At 40.5% G+C, this 14,773-nt stretch overlaps 1 protein-coding gene across 1 annotated transcript; it reads right to left on the bottom strand.

Moving 5' to 3' along the window:
* Window positions 1-385: 385 nt before the first annotated feature.
* Window positions 386-14,488, bottom strand: nlrc3 (NLR family, CARD domain containing 3). The gene is given in 20 exon segments (XM_018681807.2): window positions 386-880; window positions 1,072-1,155; window positions 1,416-1,499; window positions 2,786-2,869; window positions 3,313-3,396; window positions 3,648-3,731; window positions 4,392-4,475; window positions 4,992-5,075; window positions 5,185-5,268; window positions 5,458-5,541; window positions 5,815-5,898; window positions 5,997-6,080; window positions 6,172-6,255; window positions 6,573-6,656; window positions 6,946-7,032; window positions 7,151-8,151; window positions 8,153-8,898; window positions 9,098-9,361; window positions 11,932-12,099; window positions 14,232-14,488. Coding segments are annotated over 19 exon segments (3,405 nt in total). The 5' UTR covers window positions 12,056-12,099; window positions 14,232-14,488; the 3' UTR covers window positions 386-789.
* Window positions 14,489-14,773: the final 285 nt, after the last annotated feature.

Genomic DNA, 14,773 nt, shown 5'->3' on the forward strand with positions numbered 1-14,773 from the left:
TACTTTTGTTTGCTAATCCTCTTTATTCTGTCAAGATATTGTTCAACATTATAGTAAAACCCTTTTTTGTATTGAAAAAGCATAAATATAAACAGTAGGGTCCTTTTTAAGGCAACTGTTTTGCCAAAGACTTAAATAAGGTACAGTGCAACAAGTATTGAAGAGCTGGAATAAATAAAAAGTAACATTTTACTTGGTTGAAGGTTATTTGTGCACTCAGTTATATCAGTATTTCTGGTGTATGATAGGTGTTAGGCACACATAATAACTCAAATAACAGAGAGTTAACAGAGAGTTTCATAATGAATCTTATAACACGGCCGTGGACTCATATTTTGATGGATCTTTGTCAGACAAAGACAATAGGTGGTATAAAACTGCTACGTGAATTTTATCCATTTTATTTCTTTACTCCAGATTCATTTGTGCAAATAGAGCAAATGTCCAGAATAACATCTACATTAGGACAAATATGGAGGGATGCAGCTTCACTGTAGTTTAGGATGTCGAGTATATTTACATTAAAATATGTTGTAATTTCAAGGATCTTCATAGTTGTCAAGATCTGTGGCAACTGCTTGTTCAAGACAAGGATAACCATTAATTGTCATAATAAATATAGAAAAATCTATCTAAAAAATATGGTGAAACTGTTTTTAAAAAAATAAAAAAAAAGATAGTTTAGCATAATTACATAGTTTACATCTACTCCTGATAACACAGCCTACTGTTATTTCTTAGCCACGTGTGCTGTACGACCTTCCTCAGTAAAAGCTTCTCTCTCCTTAGTCAGATGTCCACCACACAGCCCGGAGCATTGGCTCTTATGGCATCAGATATGACCTTCGCACCAGATTCGCCAATGCCATTTCCCTGCAAGCTACACAAACATGAAAACAGAGGTCGGCTTTTAATATATATAACCAGAATGGCAGCATGTTGTTGTCCTTAAAACACTGTTCTCTGCATAAACACACACAATAAATCCCACACAGTGGCAGGTACAGATGTAAGAGAACATAATGAAGAGGTGCACAAAAAACAAACAAACAAACAAAAAAAAAAACCCACTTGATATATGTCAGTTGATGGTTTCCTTTCAGGGCTGTTGCAATGAATATGGCTCCATCCATACCCAGAGAGTTCTCCTGCAGGCTGTTGATACAGACAGTTTTTCTCTTTAGTCACATGTTCAGTGAAGAATACAAGAATACCATTCTTTTTCAAGAGAAGAACATTTAAACTGGGTGAACTCATTCTCATATAACAGAGAAGCAGAGAGACACAATAAAACCATTGCATTCAGTGCCAAAATGAATTGTTTTTCATGCCTACTGTAAATTGATGTCAGAAAATGACACTGACAAATACATTTTAGTTCACTTCAGTCATACTAAGCTGCAGTCAGCACTTACTTCAATGACTTAAGGCTTCTGTTGTTTTTCAGTGCATTAGCCAGAGCCTTCGCTCCCTCCATCCCCACAGTGTTCCCTCGCAGACTGAAACACATAATGAAAAAAACAATGAAACACAGCAACAGCTGTACATCAACAGCAGAGTGTGTTTTAACACTAGTAACGATGAAAATGCGAGAGAAATACAAATAGCTGCAGACATTAGGTACAAAAGGCATCAGGTAGATATCAGACACATAATGAAGATGATTCTTATTGAAGCAGTTCTTTCTCTTGTGTCATGTCACTTTTGTTTAGCGATGTGTCAGCACAGGGTGTTAGCTTTAAATTGGTTCTTCAGCAGGACCATGAAGTTGTCGGCTTCACACTGAGCTGTGAAGTCCCACCCCTGTCACAATGAGTTGTCTTTTGTTACTTTTTTTTGAAAACCTGAAACATGACGTATTCTGTGCATATTTCAAGGCATATTCTTCTGAGTCATTGAGTTGTCTTGTTTTCCACTGTATTGTTCTGTTGGTAACAACTGCATATTTTGTTGACTTTTTTTCTTTTGTCTACTTCTTGTGAAATTAAGAGACCAAAATTAATTTTTAATCTAAGCTCCAGAGAGATTGAAAAAACCTTGTTATGAGAAAATACCACAGTATATGTCATTTTACATTGCGATATAGATTGAAAAATAGTTACTCAACTGATTTTCTAAGTTAGAAACCTATTATATATAAAATAACCAGACAAGAATGTTTTGGTTAATCCAACAAAACTGAGCAACATAAAATCACAGCAGCTGTAGACAGTAATGCAGACACATCACTGTATGCAAAATCAAATAATTGCAAAAGAACACTGAACACAGAATGTAATGATTAAAAACACGGATTGGTCACTCAAACATTCACTGAAAATCAATTAATCCAGATAGACTCCAGACTGACTAGAAAAGAGCACAAGTGTTGCAGACATAAAATGAAGCAAGATTCTGCAACTGAGTGACCTTTTGTGTGCTGACATTTGTTGACAAATCAAATTTGGTGGCTAGTTAAGAGTGAACGTATTCATACAGGCTGGTGTATTGTGCTAGTCTTTCAGTGAGGGAAAGAACTGCCAATCAGATAGTACACAGCCCACTTGAAATGATATCTGATTCAAGCAAATCCCTGTGAAGCCCCGCTAGACTGCAGTTAGAAAAGGAAAATGTATGTGCCTGCATTGTTATACCAGGGATATAATCAGCTGTACCTGGCAAAGTAGAGAGGAGTAATTCTAGAGCAGGATTGTATTCTGCTGGTTTTAAATTGCCTACTTATTATATGTAGCTGAATGTAAGGTAATATAAGAACAGTCTAATGCAAGAGAGAGCTTGGACTCACTCTAATGTTTGCAGGGTTTGGTTGGTCACTAGAGCCTCTGCCATGGCAATGGCACCACTTGTGCCTGCTGAGACCCCCTGGAGGCTAAAGAGAGAGCACACATAAAATAGTGAACAGGAAAATAAAACATTCATTCATTATCTATACCGCTTATCCGTTAAGGGTCGTGGGGGGGGCTGGAGCCTATCCTGGCTGGGCAAGAGGCAGGGTCCACCCTGTATGGATTGCAAGTCCATCGCAGGGCCAACACATATAGACAAACAACCATTCAGAATTTAGAATCACCAATTAACCTGCATGTCTGTGGATTGTGGGAGGAAGTCGGAGCACCCGGAGAGAACCCACGCAGGCACAGAGAGACTCCACACAGAAAAGCCCAGCACAAACCCAGAACCCAGAACCCAAAACTGTTACATATGTAGAAAGATGTATGAATGTGCATAAACTTTGACCTTTGTAATCAGACTTTATTTATCTTGAACTGAAGAAAAGATTGATCAGTCATTGCACACAGCTATAACACCAACCATAAAGTATGAAGAGCAGTGTTGGTTTTCAGAGCTTCTGCGAGGAAAATGACGCCATCATTGCCAATAGCATTCTCCTGTAGACTGCAAACACAGACACAGTGCCAGTTGTAAATAACAACACATTCTGTGCCAATAAAACCACGATCAGTTAATAAAATCCTGTAATAAGTCATATGCACACAGTGATGTTAGAGCAGACTTTGCTTACAGAATGCAGGGAGATCAATATAATTATAGAGCAAAGAGTGTGTGAGAACAGAGGGGTGAGAAATGAGGACAGATAATGGGATAATGAGGCAGACAGTAGCAGAGGTCTGAATCATTGGCCTTACTCCAGGAGCTGCATTGTGCTGTTGGAGAGCAGAGCATGGGCCAGAGCTTTGGTGGCAGAGGACTTGATGAAATTCCACTGGAGACTGTGAAGAGAGGAGAGTCACATAAGGATAAAATAAAAGTAAAATACAGCATATGTGAGTTATTCTGTGGGAGCCAAAAGTAAGTAAGAATTTTTAACCCAGCAGTGTGCTTAAGTATGTAGTTCCTCTTTACTTAAGTATCTCTGTTTTCTCCATTTCCTGCTACTTACATACTTTTGACATGTATGTATTGCTGCTTTTACTTCACTAAAATTCCTCAATACTTTCTCCCACATCATCATTTTCTGCGTCACAAGCTCAAACAATAAAATCTTATTCTGGGATTGTGTGGTCTGCATTTATTGACTGTAATATTTAGCAAATCAAGGTAAAATTCTGCTAACAGCATTTTATGCGTTACAATAAACAGCTATTCCCCAAATGTTTTATATGTTCTTACATGTGTTACAAGTTTGTTTCCTTACAAATCTTACAGTTCAACATGAATACATGACTTGTTTAAATTGAAAAAGCAACCAGTTTTGAGTATCTTGCATCAAGATTGTCTTGATACTTGTGTAGTGGATCTGCTTTATTTATTGTATTCTGGTGTCGCTGTCGTGGTCCTCAGGGACATTTTCAAAGCGAACAGGTGCTTTATCTACTCACAGGGGTAATGTGTGCGTGCTTGCTCATAACTGCATTGCAAGCCTAACTTACTGCAAAGAGGTGAGTCCTTGATTGAACTTGATTGCGCCAGCAATAGCCTGAACCCCTTCATCGTGCAACAGGTTGGCTGTGAGACTGGAGATGCGCACACAGGCACAGACACACACACACACACACACACACACATACACACACACACACACACACACACACACGCACACACACACACACACACACACAATAGATATAGTACAAATAATTACAGAGTGAAAACGGGACTGAAATACACCAGTACAAGTTAGGTATTATAGAAGAGTGTCAAAGATTTAATTATTCATGTTTCATATAATTTTAAGCCTGTCACTCCTTTCACAGTATGTCTGCTTTCAATCTGAAAATCATTTAATATGATGAAAAGTGATCACAGAAATTATCCTAAAAATTGGAGCTGATTAATGCCCTGACTATTAAGATGAGAATGTCACCAAGTATTTAAAGAGCCACAGCATTCATACAGTAATCTCACAGGTTTTACACTTTTCCATCATGCAGTCACCCTGAGTGACATTATATAGTCTGGGGGAGTGACATTCACCAGATATGCCCCTGCGGAGCATTACACTATATGCTGAGATAAATGCGGTGACTCACTCGAGGTCCTGCAGAGAGCTGTTTTCATAGAGAGCATGGGCCATGTTCTTCGCTCCCTCCACTCCAATCGAGTTCTCCCTTAAACTAATCAGATAGAAAAAATATATAAAAAGGAGGAGAAAAAAAGGGTTACAAAATCACAGTTTTCCAAAAAATAACAGTGCCAAGGAATTCTCACTTAAGGAATACTCACTTCAAGGAGACAAGGCCACGGTTCAGCCTGAGTGCTTTGGTTAAGGCGGTCATCCCCCTGTTGCTAATCGAGTTACTCTGAAGTCTGCGAAAAAGAAAGGTTAAATGCAGCTGTAATGAATGAACTGAAAGACAAACCCACACTACTGTTTCACAGCATGTAAACCAAAGTGTGACAGTTCAGGATGTTAAAATGTATCAACAGCAGACTTTTGAATGGAGGGCGATAAGCAATGCAGAGGCTACGAGGCACTGCTGTACGGAAGGTACTGACTGAAGTGAGAGCAGAGTGTGGTTGAGCGCCAAAGCCTCTGCCAGAGCGATGGTTCCTTTATCCCCGAGCTGGTTACTACAAAGACTGCAGAAAAGAGCAAAAACAGAGTGGTCACATTAATGATGCTCAGGATACATCATACACCATAGTCTGTTAGTGAGCTATTGTTTCCCTGAAAATCTATGATTAACAAAGGAATGTAAAGAATAGAAAGATGAACAGATTGTAGTCTCTAATCAGCTGGACTGAATGTAATGAGAGAGAAATGTAAAATGTACCAGCTCTATAGCATGAAAAGTATAGCACGATCTAATCAAAATCAGGTGGAGAGTGGATGAATTATGAATTTAAGATTACATCAGCTTTGTCAGAGTCCGATTTGTCTTCAGCGCATCTGCAATCCTCTTGGCTCCTCCTGCTCCGATTGTGTTTTTCCTTATGCTAAATCAAAACATGCACAAAACAGAAATGCACTGATTACTCCACATACAACACACAGACCGTACAACAAACACAAGTGGAACACAGACAAAACTCACTTCAGAGACACCAATTTACGGTTGCACTGCAGTACTTCAGCAAGGGCCTGAGCACCCTCCTCCTCGATGGCATTGTTCTGAAAGCTGAGGAGGGGTTGAAGAGTGAGTATTGCACTGTGGCAATTTCTCGGATCATTGCATGCATAAACCAACATATATGGCGAATTACACTCACTTGACTGATACCAGGACTTGGTTCATTTTCAGAGCTTCTGCCAGGAACTTTGCACCTTTAGAGCCAATGTTGTTGTTCCGGAGACTTATTAGAAAAACATGGTTAGATTACATAACAATAACAATGTGTAGCTGTAAATGTAACGTTATATAGAAGTGTGTGTGTCTGTGAGATATGAGGAAAAAGTCCACAAGAACTGCAGCAATTCAGGCACTCTGCAGAACACTATTCCACTGCAAGGTTCATATTCATATCAAATGTATATGTAACAGCTTTTTTTTTTTCTTTTTTAGGCAGAGCATTCGACTTATGTTAAGTGCAGGAGAGGCACACCAGTTTCCTCTTATGAACTTGAACTTAAAACCAAAAGGAAGGAAGTGAAGGAAGTAAATAGATCTCACTTGAGAGACGTTAGTGTCCGATTCACTAAGAGGGCTCGACTCAGCGCTTTGGCACCTTTGTTGCTGACGGCGTTGTCTGCCAAACTGAACGGGGTAAATAAAAAAGGTTACAATCACGTGGTACAAAATATTAATGATAATCACAATCATCATCATTGCTGTACCAATCCTGCAACCACGATGATAATCACTGAGTGTCTCTTACACCCTTGTAATCAACAAGGCTGACACTGCATCATAATTAAAAAGATTCACGGTGTATGTGAGTAATCTGACAACCTCATTTGATACAGGTCAGACCTATTAAACTGTGAAATGCTCTTCATATGGTGCTTTACCTCGATAAGGAGTGGAAATGTAAGTGTGACCTCACCTAATCCTCTGAATATGGCAGTCTTTGGCGCTCAGGAGACTTCCCAGCAATTCCATGACATCATCTTTGAACTGATTATTCTCTAGCCTGTTGTACAAAAAAGAGAGAGAGAGAGAGAGAGAGAGAGAGAGAGAGAGAGTGATTTAGTTTTCAATCTTTCTCCTGAGTTTTAGTTTATTGAGAGATAGTGCTTCCGGGAACTGACCTGAGATGGCTGCAGTACAGCAACTGTGGGAGCAAACATTTCACTGTGGTGTAATTCAAAGAGCCAGTCAGGTTTGTCTGTTCGCTGCATTCTGGAGACACATGCAGCAGGTAGCCCAGCACAACACAGTGAGCCCGTGATAACTTCCCCGCCAAGCTACCAAGCCGTAAATCCTCCTCTACACTACGCAACAGCTCTGTGTGTTGCAGCTCTTGTAAACAGTAAGCCACATTGACTGCACGCAGAGACACCACAGCACCCCCGCTGACCAAGAGGCCTTGTAAAAACCCTGCTGCCCATGCCTTCTGATTACCATCATCTTTCCCAAGGGCCAAAAGTCCAGCAAGAGGTTTCAGCGCTGCTGGGCACAGCAGGCCTGTCAGGAAGCGTGCAAACACATCCAAATGGCCATCTTCAGCTTGCTGTGCATGTTGAAAGGCGCTCCTGAAGTGGTTCTGGAAGCCGATCTTGGGCCAAGACATGGTGCTTTCTGAGAACAAGTCAAAGATGGCTCGCTTGGAGGACACATGGTAGAAAGTAGCGGCAAGAAACTCCTGCAGAGTAAGATGGGTGAAGCGGTATGTTGTGTATATGGCTGACTCCTCCCGAATGAGAATCCCTGCACCAAGACTGCTCTGAGTTAACAACAGGTCGATCCCATAGGCCCTGAGGTCCTGCTCACTGAAGGTGTATTTGTGTTTGAGGAGCCCATAAAAGGCCAGTCTTCCAAGATTTCCCAGCAGTTTACGATTGCTCCCATGAAGCTGCTCCATTTTTACAGGCTCTCTGCCTCTTGGTTCGCCTACCTCTGCCTTCATGGAACAGAAGTGGCCGTAGAGCTCAGTGCAAGTCCTCGGAAGGCTTTCCTGTGTTCCGCTCTGCATGATGTACATCAGGGTATCAGCTACTATCCAGCAAATGCACGGTATGTAGCACATCACCATTAAGATCTTATTGGACTCCAAGTGTGCCCATATTTTGCTGGCAAAGTCCCTCTCTGGAGAAGTGGTGGTTTAGGAAGATCTGGATGTCCTTCGAGCTGAATCCTGGGATCTCAGTCACCCTGTCCACCAGTCCTCCAGGGATGAGCGAGGCCACTCCTGGCCTGGAAGTCACCCACACCGCTACGTCAGGGAGCAGATTCCCCCGGATGATGTTAGTGATCAAGTCGTCAATGGGCACTTCTTTCTTTGGGTCATTGCAGGGTGCTGCCTCAGAGAAATTTAAAGTGCAGCGGAATTCATCCAATCCATCAAGTATGAGCAGTGTCCGGCAGGGGCTGCTCAGGATCAGACTGAGGTCAGTTAAATGAGGAAAAGCCATTTTCACCAGTTTCTCAGCTGAAAGCTTCTCCAGTGAGTTCAGCTCACTAAAGGTGAAAGGTAAGACGAAGCTCACATCCGTACAGAGGGCCCCTTGGCTCCACTGTCTGATGAAGTGTCGGACCCAGGTGGTCTTGCCGATACCAGCAACCCCAACTGTGAGAGAAACCCTGGGAGGCAAACTGACCCGGGTGAGGGGCTCCAGGAGCTTGGCCAGCCCCAGTTGTCTAAGATGATTTCTTTTCCCTCCTCGAGTCGCCCCCACCTGCATCAAGTCATGTTCTTTCTGCTGGAGATCAGAAAGTCCATCGACCAGAAGTAAAGTTCTTGAGGAGATGTTCAATTTGGGGCAGCTGACTGAATCTCTGTCTCTGTACTGCTCATATTGCCGTAAAATAATCTCTTTATGCTCCTTCACCATGGAGTCTGCAGAAAAGGAAATTGATTCAGGTTATTGTCAGTATTTCAAGAGTTCAGGGATCACATCACCATCCCCAGATATTACTGGATGATCTGCTCTACCACCTGAGGTACTGGATGGCTAAATTACTCGCTGAGAGGAATTATTTCTTCACCATTCAAAAGAATGAATGACACAGAGCAAATCCCCTTATAAGCCCCTTACCGTGGTTTATGATGAGCTGGGCCACCTGAGAATCTGAGCTCTCTATGAAACCCTGGAGGGCATCGGAGCTTTGAGTGTCCTTGCTGGTGACAATAGTTGTGAGCATGTTAACCTGGTCCTGCAGCTGGCCTGCTTCCTTGATCTTGGTCTCCTCAGCTGAACTCAGCACATCCACCTTTCTTAGGTGGGTTAACATCCCCTCCAGGAAGGAGGTGGTAGTGAAGCGTTGCAGCTGGTCTTGATGCCTTTGGATCCAACCAAGATCTAAACCAAAAAAAGAGAATAGAGCAGAGCAAACTCTGAAGTCACAATTGATGAGATTAGCAGGTAACAATGAGAACAATCTATTCTGGCCCAGAGCAATACTTTGCAATGTTGAAAACAACAACAAACATTATGTTATACATGGAGAGGAAGTTTGTGTCTCTTCATTTGCTCCAATAAAATGTATTCTTGAAAGTGGCATGAGCCTGTGGGTTCACGTTGATTCCTACTGATTCACATATCTATTTATATTCATGGCCAATTTTCCAATTCATAGATTTTGTCTTTCCTTATTTGGAATTTCCTTTTACTTCTATTGGGTAATCACCACACCTGTTATTCTGATAAGCAGTCTGTTCTTCTTTTTCATTTAGCTTTTCCTCACTCAATCTTTACTGTGAATTTCATGCATATGGCTGGGTTCATCCCTCTCTTGATGGTTTCTTTCTTAAAACCTGTCTGTATGTTGATCATCCTCCCTATAACCTGCACAAAAACATTTGTGTGGTAAATGGATTTGTGGTATTCGAGTCAAGTCAGTTTTATTTGTAAAGCCCAATATCACAAACACAAAACTTGAATTTTATTTTATGACCAAATACCTGCAAAACTAATGATGTTCCCATCATCTGTACTATGTGTTTAGTGCTAATTGGCAAGTGTTAGCATGCTTGACTCAGACCATTTTAGCTCTAAACCCTAAGTGTCCCCATGTGCAGCCTTACAGCTGCTAGCACGTCTGCACTCTCTTAGACTTGTTTACCTGTTAAATTGATTTCCAATTACCAAGACACAGCCTTAAGACAATTTATTCTTCTAACAGAAAAAGATGTTAGATTCTCTGGATCTCCCAAATCAGGGAATATTGGTGTTGTGTCTGTAATCAATAATAACAATACATAGTGTTTCCCATGCTCATAAACTCCTCACAAGAGAACACACACTCATTAGAGCAAACATTCAGAAATATATCTGTGTATGTCTGTGCAGTCGATATCAAATGTTACCCTTAATTTTTGTTTTGCTTCATAAAATAAGGCTTGCATTTGTGGATTATAATCATATTTGCACATTTGTTGTTGCATATACTCAGTTGCATTTGTACTGCCTTAATTCACATTTTGTAGGAGTGAGATATGAAGTGATTCAAGGCCAAAACACTGAACATACTGCACAACAGCTTATTAGTATCAACCAAAACAAGAGGAGCTCAGCCAGCTAATTTAAACACTGCCTCACTGTAATGACAGATCATCAATTTCAGTTTGTTTTACGCTTTCTGCAACAATTACTATGATCAGCAATTATCTTTAGTGCTTGTGGAACATATGTTGACACAGTTAATGAAAGTACCAACCATTCTCTTCACAGTACAAATTTACCCATCACAATTTCAAACACTGCCATTTTTTTAAAGATGTCTTCAATAATAAATTTAAACGAATCAGATGTAAAAAGTTTTCAGCAAAATTAGGAGAGAATATAAAACTTTCCAGGTTGCTTTCCACCTGCTTCACTTATACTAATATCAAACACAAATTTAGATTATTTATTTTAAAACTATACATACCTGGAAAGCTTAAAATCACCTTCAGATAAAGGCAAGCCTCTCCATCATCTCTGAGTGGATTAAAAAAACACTCCGTGGAATGCAAAATGGCAAATGTCCAGGCAAATGTTTCCAAGATAACTTTGCAAGTGTTTTTGGCATTTTCAGGTTCCAACTTCTCAATAATCAATAACTAGACAAAGTCAGTTCTCGCATCTCTACGCTTCCTGAACAGCATCAGGGTTTCCCCCACAAAACAGGTCAGCGGACGTGGTTAGCAGTATGTCACAGTGTCTGTGTTTTTTTGTTTAACAGTAACTAGACGACATAATAAATGATATGAATAAGAAAATATATCCCAACCAATTTTGTGTCATCAGTCACTGGTTTTGTCTTCATAATCTTGTGATTTGTGATTTGAGTGAGTCTTGAGCTGTAGACACTTCATTCAGTTTTTACCCACTGCCTTTAAATCCCCACCAGGCTTGTACTTCAATGTATTGTAATCCAAAATATTCTTCAAATTGAAATAAAATAAAAAGGCTATCCAGAAACCACTGACCTGAACATCTGGAGACCAAACTTCAACCACAGGCTGTCCTCTCCTCTGATATCGTTGATCTCCTTTACTGACAGGGCTCTAATCTCACCTCCGTATCTTAACACTGAACATCTTCTTCTCTTCTTTTTTTAACTTTATGTAAATCCCCTTTAATGATGCTGCTGTAGCCACTGATTGTCAGGACCAGCAGTTGCTGTCTTTACCATTATCCCCCATCTGCTCTTTACAGTTAGGATGGTTGAAATTGTTTTTTTTTTTTTTTTGTTGTTGTTGTTGTTTTTACATAGGTCTCTGTGTTTGGTCCTATATGCTCAGACTTGATAAAAAATAAAGGTCAAAGTAGCAGGAGAGAGAATCAACTCCTAACATTAACCACTCTAAACCTGCTGCTGCTGCTGCTGCTGCTGCTGCTGCTGCTGTTGATGATGATGATGATGAATCTGTCAAGGGAACTCTTACCCTCTGTTTCTGCTTGCGAAGAGAGAGAGCAGGACGTAGACTGAAGGTCCACGTAGCAGTCATCCTGCCACATAATGCGTTTGCTTCGGTCCAGGATAGAATCATAATGTGCCTTCCTCTCCATGAGAAGGTTGGATATTTTCTGGCCCCAGATGTTCCTGTTTGTGTCTACACAATATAAAACAGCATTACGAACACAATGTGCAACAACCACGAACTGGGCCTCACAGGCTGTGAAGAAACTTCCTTGTCTAGTTAATGTTTTGAAAGTGTATTAAGTCATCACACCACTGATTCAGGATGACTGTTGAAAAGCAACACATACTGTATACCTGACTATCAAAATGAGATTGCAGTGTACAGAACAATTTGTGTCACTGATAATAATAATAAGATCCATTTTGAATTTCAGTGAGGCAGGTGTGATGAACAGACGGCTGTACTGCTCTTTGCCAGTGCAAGGAGAATCTATATTCATTTGCGATACCTGACAGATGCTCTTAACCCGAGGGTCTAACAATGTCACTCAGCATCACGGCAACATTTCACATCCTTTTAAGGTGCACTTTTCTCATCAGCTGTAACTCATTTGTAGCTTTTTCAAGCATGTGGCATCAGGTTAGACAACCACTTTCACAGCAAGCAAATACATTTCATAAACAAGTTATTCAAAGTGCTTTACATAAGAAACTGAGACAAGAACAGTACTGGGAAACCTGCCTTAATACAACCTGAAAAAAGCAGCCTTGATCAGTCAGTGATATTAATTATTTATGGCCAGCTTGGTGTTGGAACAATTACTGAAGAAACTGCTTTAACTTAAGCTGTTAAATTCTATTGGCTCCAATTTTACTTTTAAAAAACTGCAATCTTGTCTCCTCTGCAAACACAGCCCTGTAATAGCCATGCTTAAAGTTAGTTGTAAATTCCATCTGAATGGATCTATATGCCAGACAAACATGTATTTTGCTACCTCTTGACTTCAGTTCTGCATTTAATGCAACTGATTGTGTTTGCCTTATTGAGAGGTTAGAGGCGTAGATTTGATTTTCTGGCCAATATTTCCCTTCTCCCTAAATTCAGTCCATTCTTTTGTGTTTATATACTAGAAGGAAGTCACTCCATTCACACACTGCTGTTGTATTTCACTATACCTCTCTGCATATCATCTGTGAAATGAAGTCTGTTCACGCCCAAACCGTTTTGAGAGGAGGTTTAATCAGGTTTGAGGGGAAAAGAAATGTGTGGATGACCATGAGTGAGCGGGGCTTTTGAGGTGCTCCTTGTTGTTTTCCAGTCATTTCCCAGCCTTGATTAAAGTTGCATTAATGACCTTCTCTCATTTCACACTTTCACTGTCAGAGCTTTTGTTACAGATCACCGCGCCCTGCTGACTCTTGGGACAGCTGTTCTTTAGTGACGCTGCACTTAATTCACATCCCCAGACTCTGAACAGACTGGTTTTAGTTTTAAAAGCTTTAAACCAGTACACAAACACAAACCCTACTTGATTTTAAACTTGGACCTTTTGCTTCTTTTCTCATGTTTTTGTTTTTTATCTTTTGTTTGTTGCATCCATATGAAATGTGGTATATAACTACACCTTATTATTAGTAGAATTTCATATCACCACATATTCACAAAATTGCAGTGGATGCATCACAAAAATAAATTTAAATTATCTTAAGAGACTTCACTGAGACAAACGGGAAATGGCAGATGCCTTCCTGTGTGGTTTGTTGCTGATCACGTAACTTCTCACAAAGGAAGCCAATTCAAAAACCCAGACCTCAAATATACTGAGACAGCTCGCCCAGTTTCCGTTGTTAAGTTTAAAGACAATGTTAATGGCCATTAATAGCATACTTATGTTACCGTTCAAATGTGTTAGGTAGAGTGCCCAGTAGTTAAGACTGTGTTAAACACTCAGGAAAGGGGGAGCGAGTATATAACACAACCTAATAATTATCATCATCGTCAAGAAGCAAAAAGCATAACTAGTGGTATCATTTGCATGATGCAAGTACGCCAGCATTTCACTGCAAGGAAGAAAGCCAGGCAGATCAATTGTAAATGAAAGAAAACATGAGTAACCTATGAAGTGCCAGTAAATATCAGGAATATATTGTAACTTGTGGCAAAATGAATGAAAGTCTGTTAAAGATTTATTCCGTTTTCATTGGCCTGGAGCAGACACAGACTCAAGGTCAGGCTTGACAGTTAAAGTTAATGGCTCGAGTCAGTTCTAGAAAACTGTCATAGGTGTCAAGTTTAAAAACTCAAAACTCAGCGTAACTCACCATGGGTTCATTGAAGCTGTCTATTGGTGTCAAGGTGTGGAAAATGCAGCCCACATGGGTGTTTTACATGGTATCGCCATAATTCTCCCAAAAGCAGACGTCAGACGATTTCAAGTGCAAGCTGGAGGAACTGCTACAAAGTTAAATCTAGTTGAGGATTAGTGAGCAAGTTAAACAAGTCACAAACACACAGCGTCTGAAGTCATAACTCAATGCTGCTGCTACTGCTGCTGCTGCTGGAGATATGGTTTCATTTTGCAGCTCCTTCCTGTCTATCTAATCTGCTTTCCTGTGTTGTGGTTAGTAGGTTGAAGAGTGAAAAGACTTCTGCTTTGTACTTTTGCACGCAATGTGACACGGCCCTAAGGTCTGAGAGTTTAACCATGCTTCAGTCTCTTCTATTTAGAAAGCTTCTCAACCACAGACGAGAGCTGAGATGAGGTGCAGGATTACTGGTGTTAAGGCTTACCAGAGAGAAGTACAGAGAGTTTCATGTAGCAAAGCATCAGTAATTGCTACTGCAAACCAGTGATAAATGAGAA

The sequence above is a fragment of the Lates calcarifer genome, linkage group LG23, assembly GCF_001640805.2.
Source record: "Lates calcarifer isolate ASB-BC8 linkage group LG23, TLL_Latcal_v3, whole genome shotgun sequence".
In the NCBI taxonomy this organism is placed as follows: Eukaryota; Metazoa; Chordata; class Actinopteri; family Centropomidae; genus Lates; species Lates calcarifer.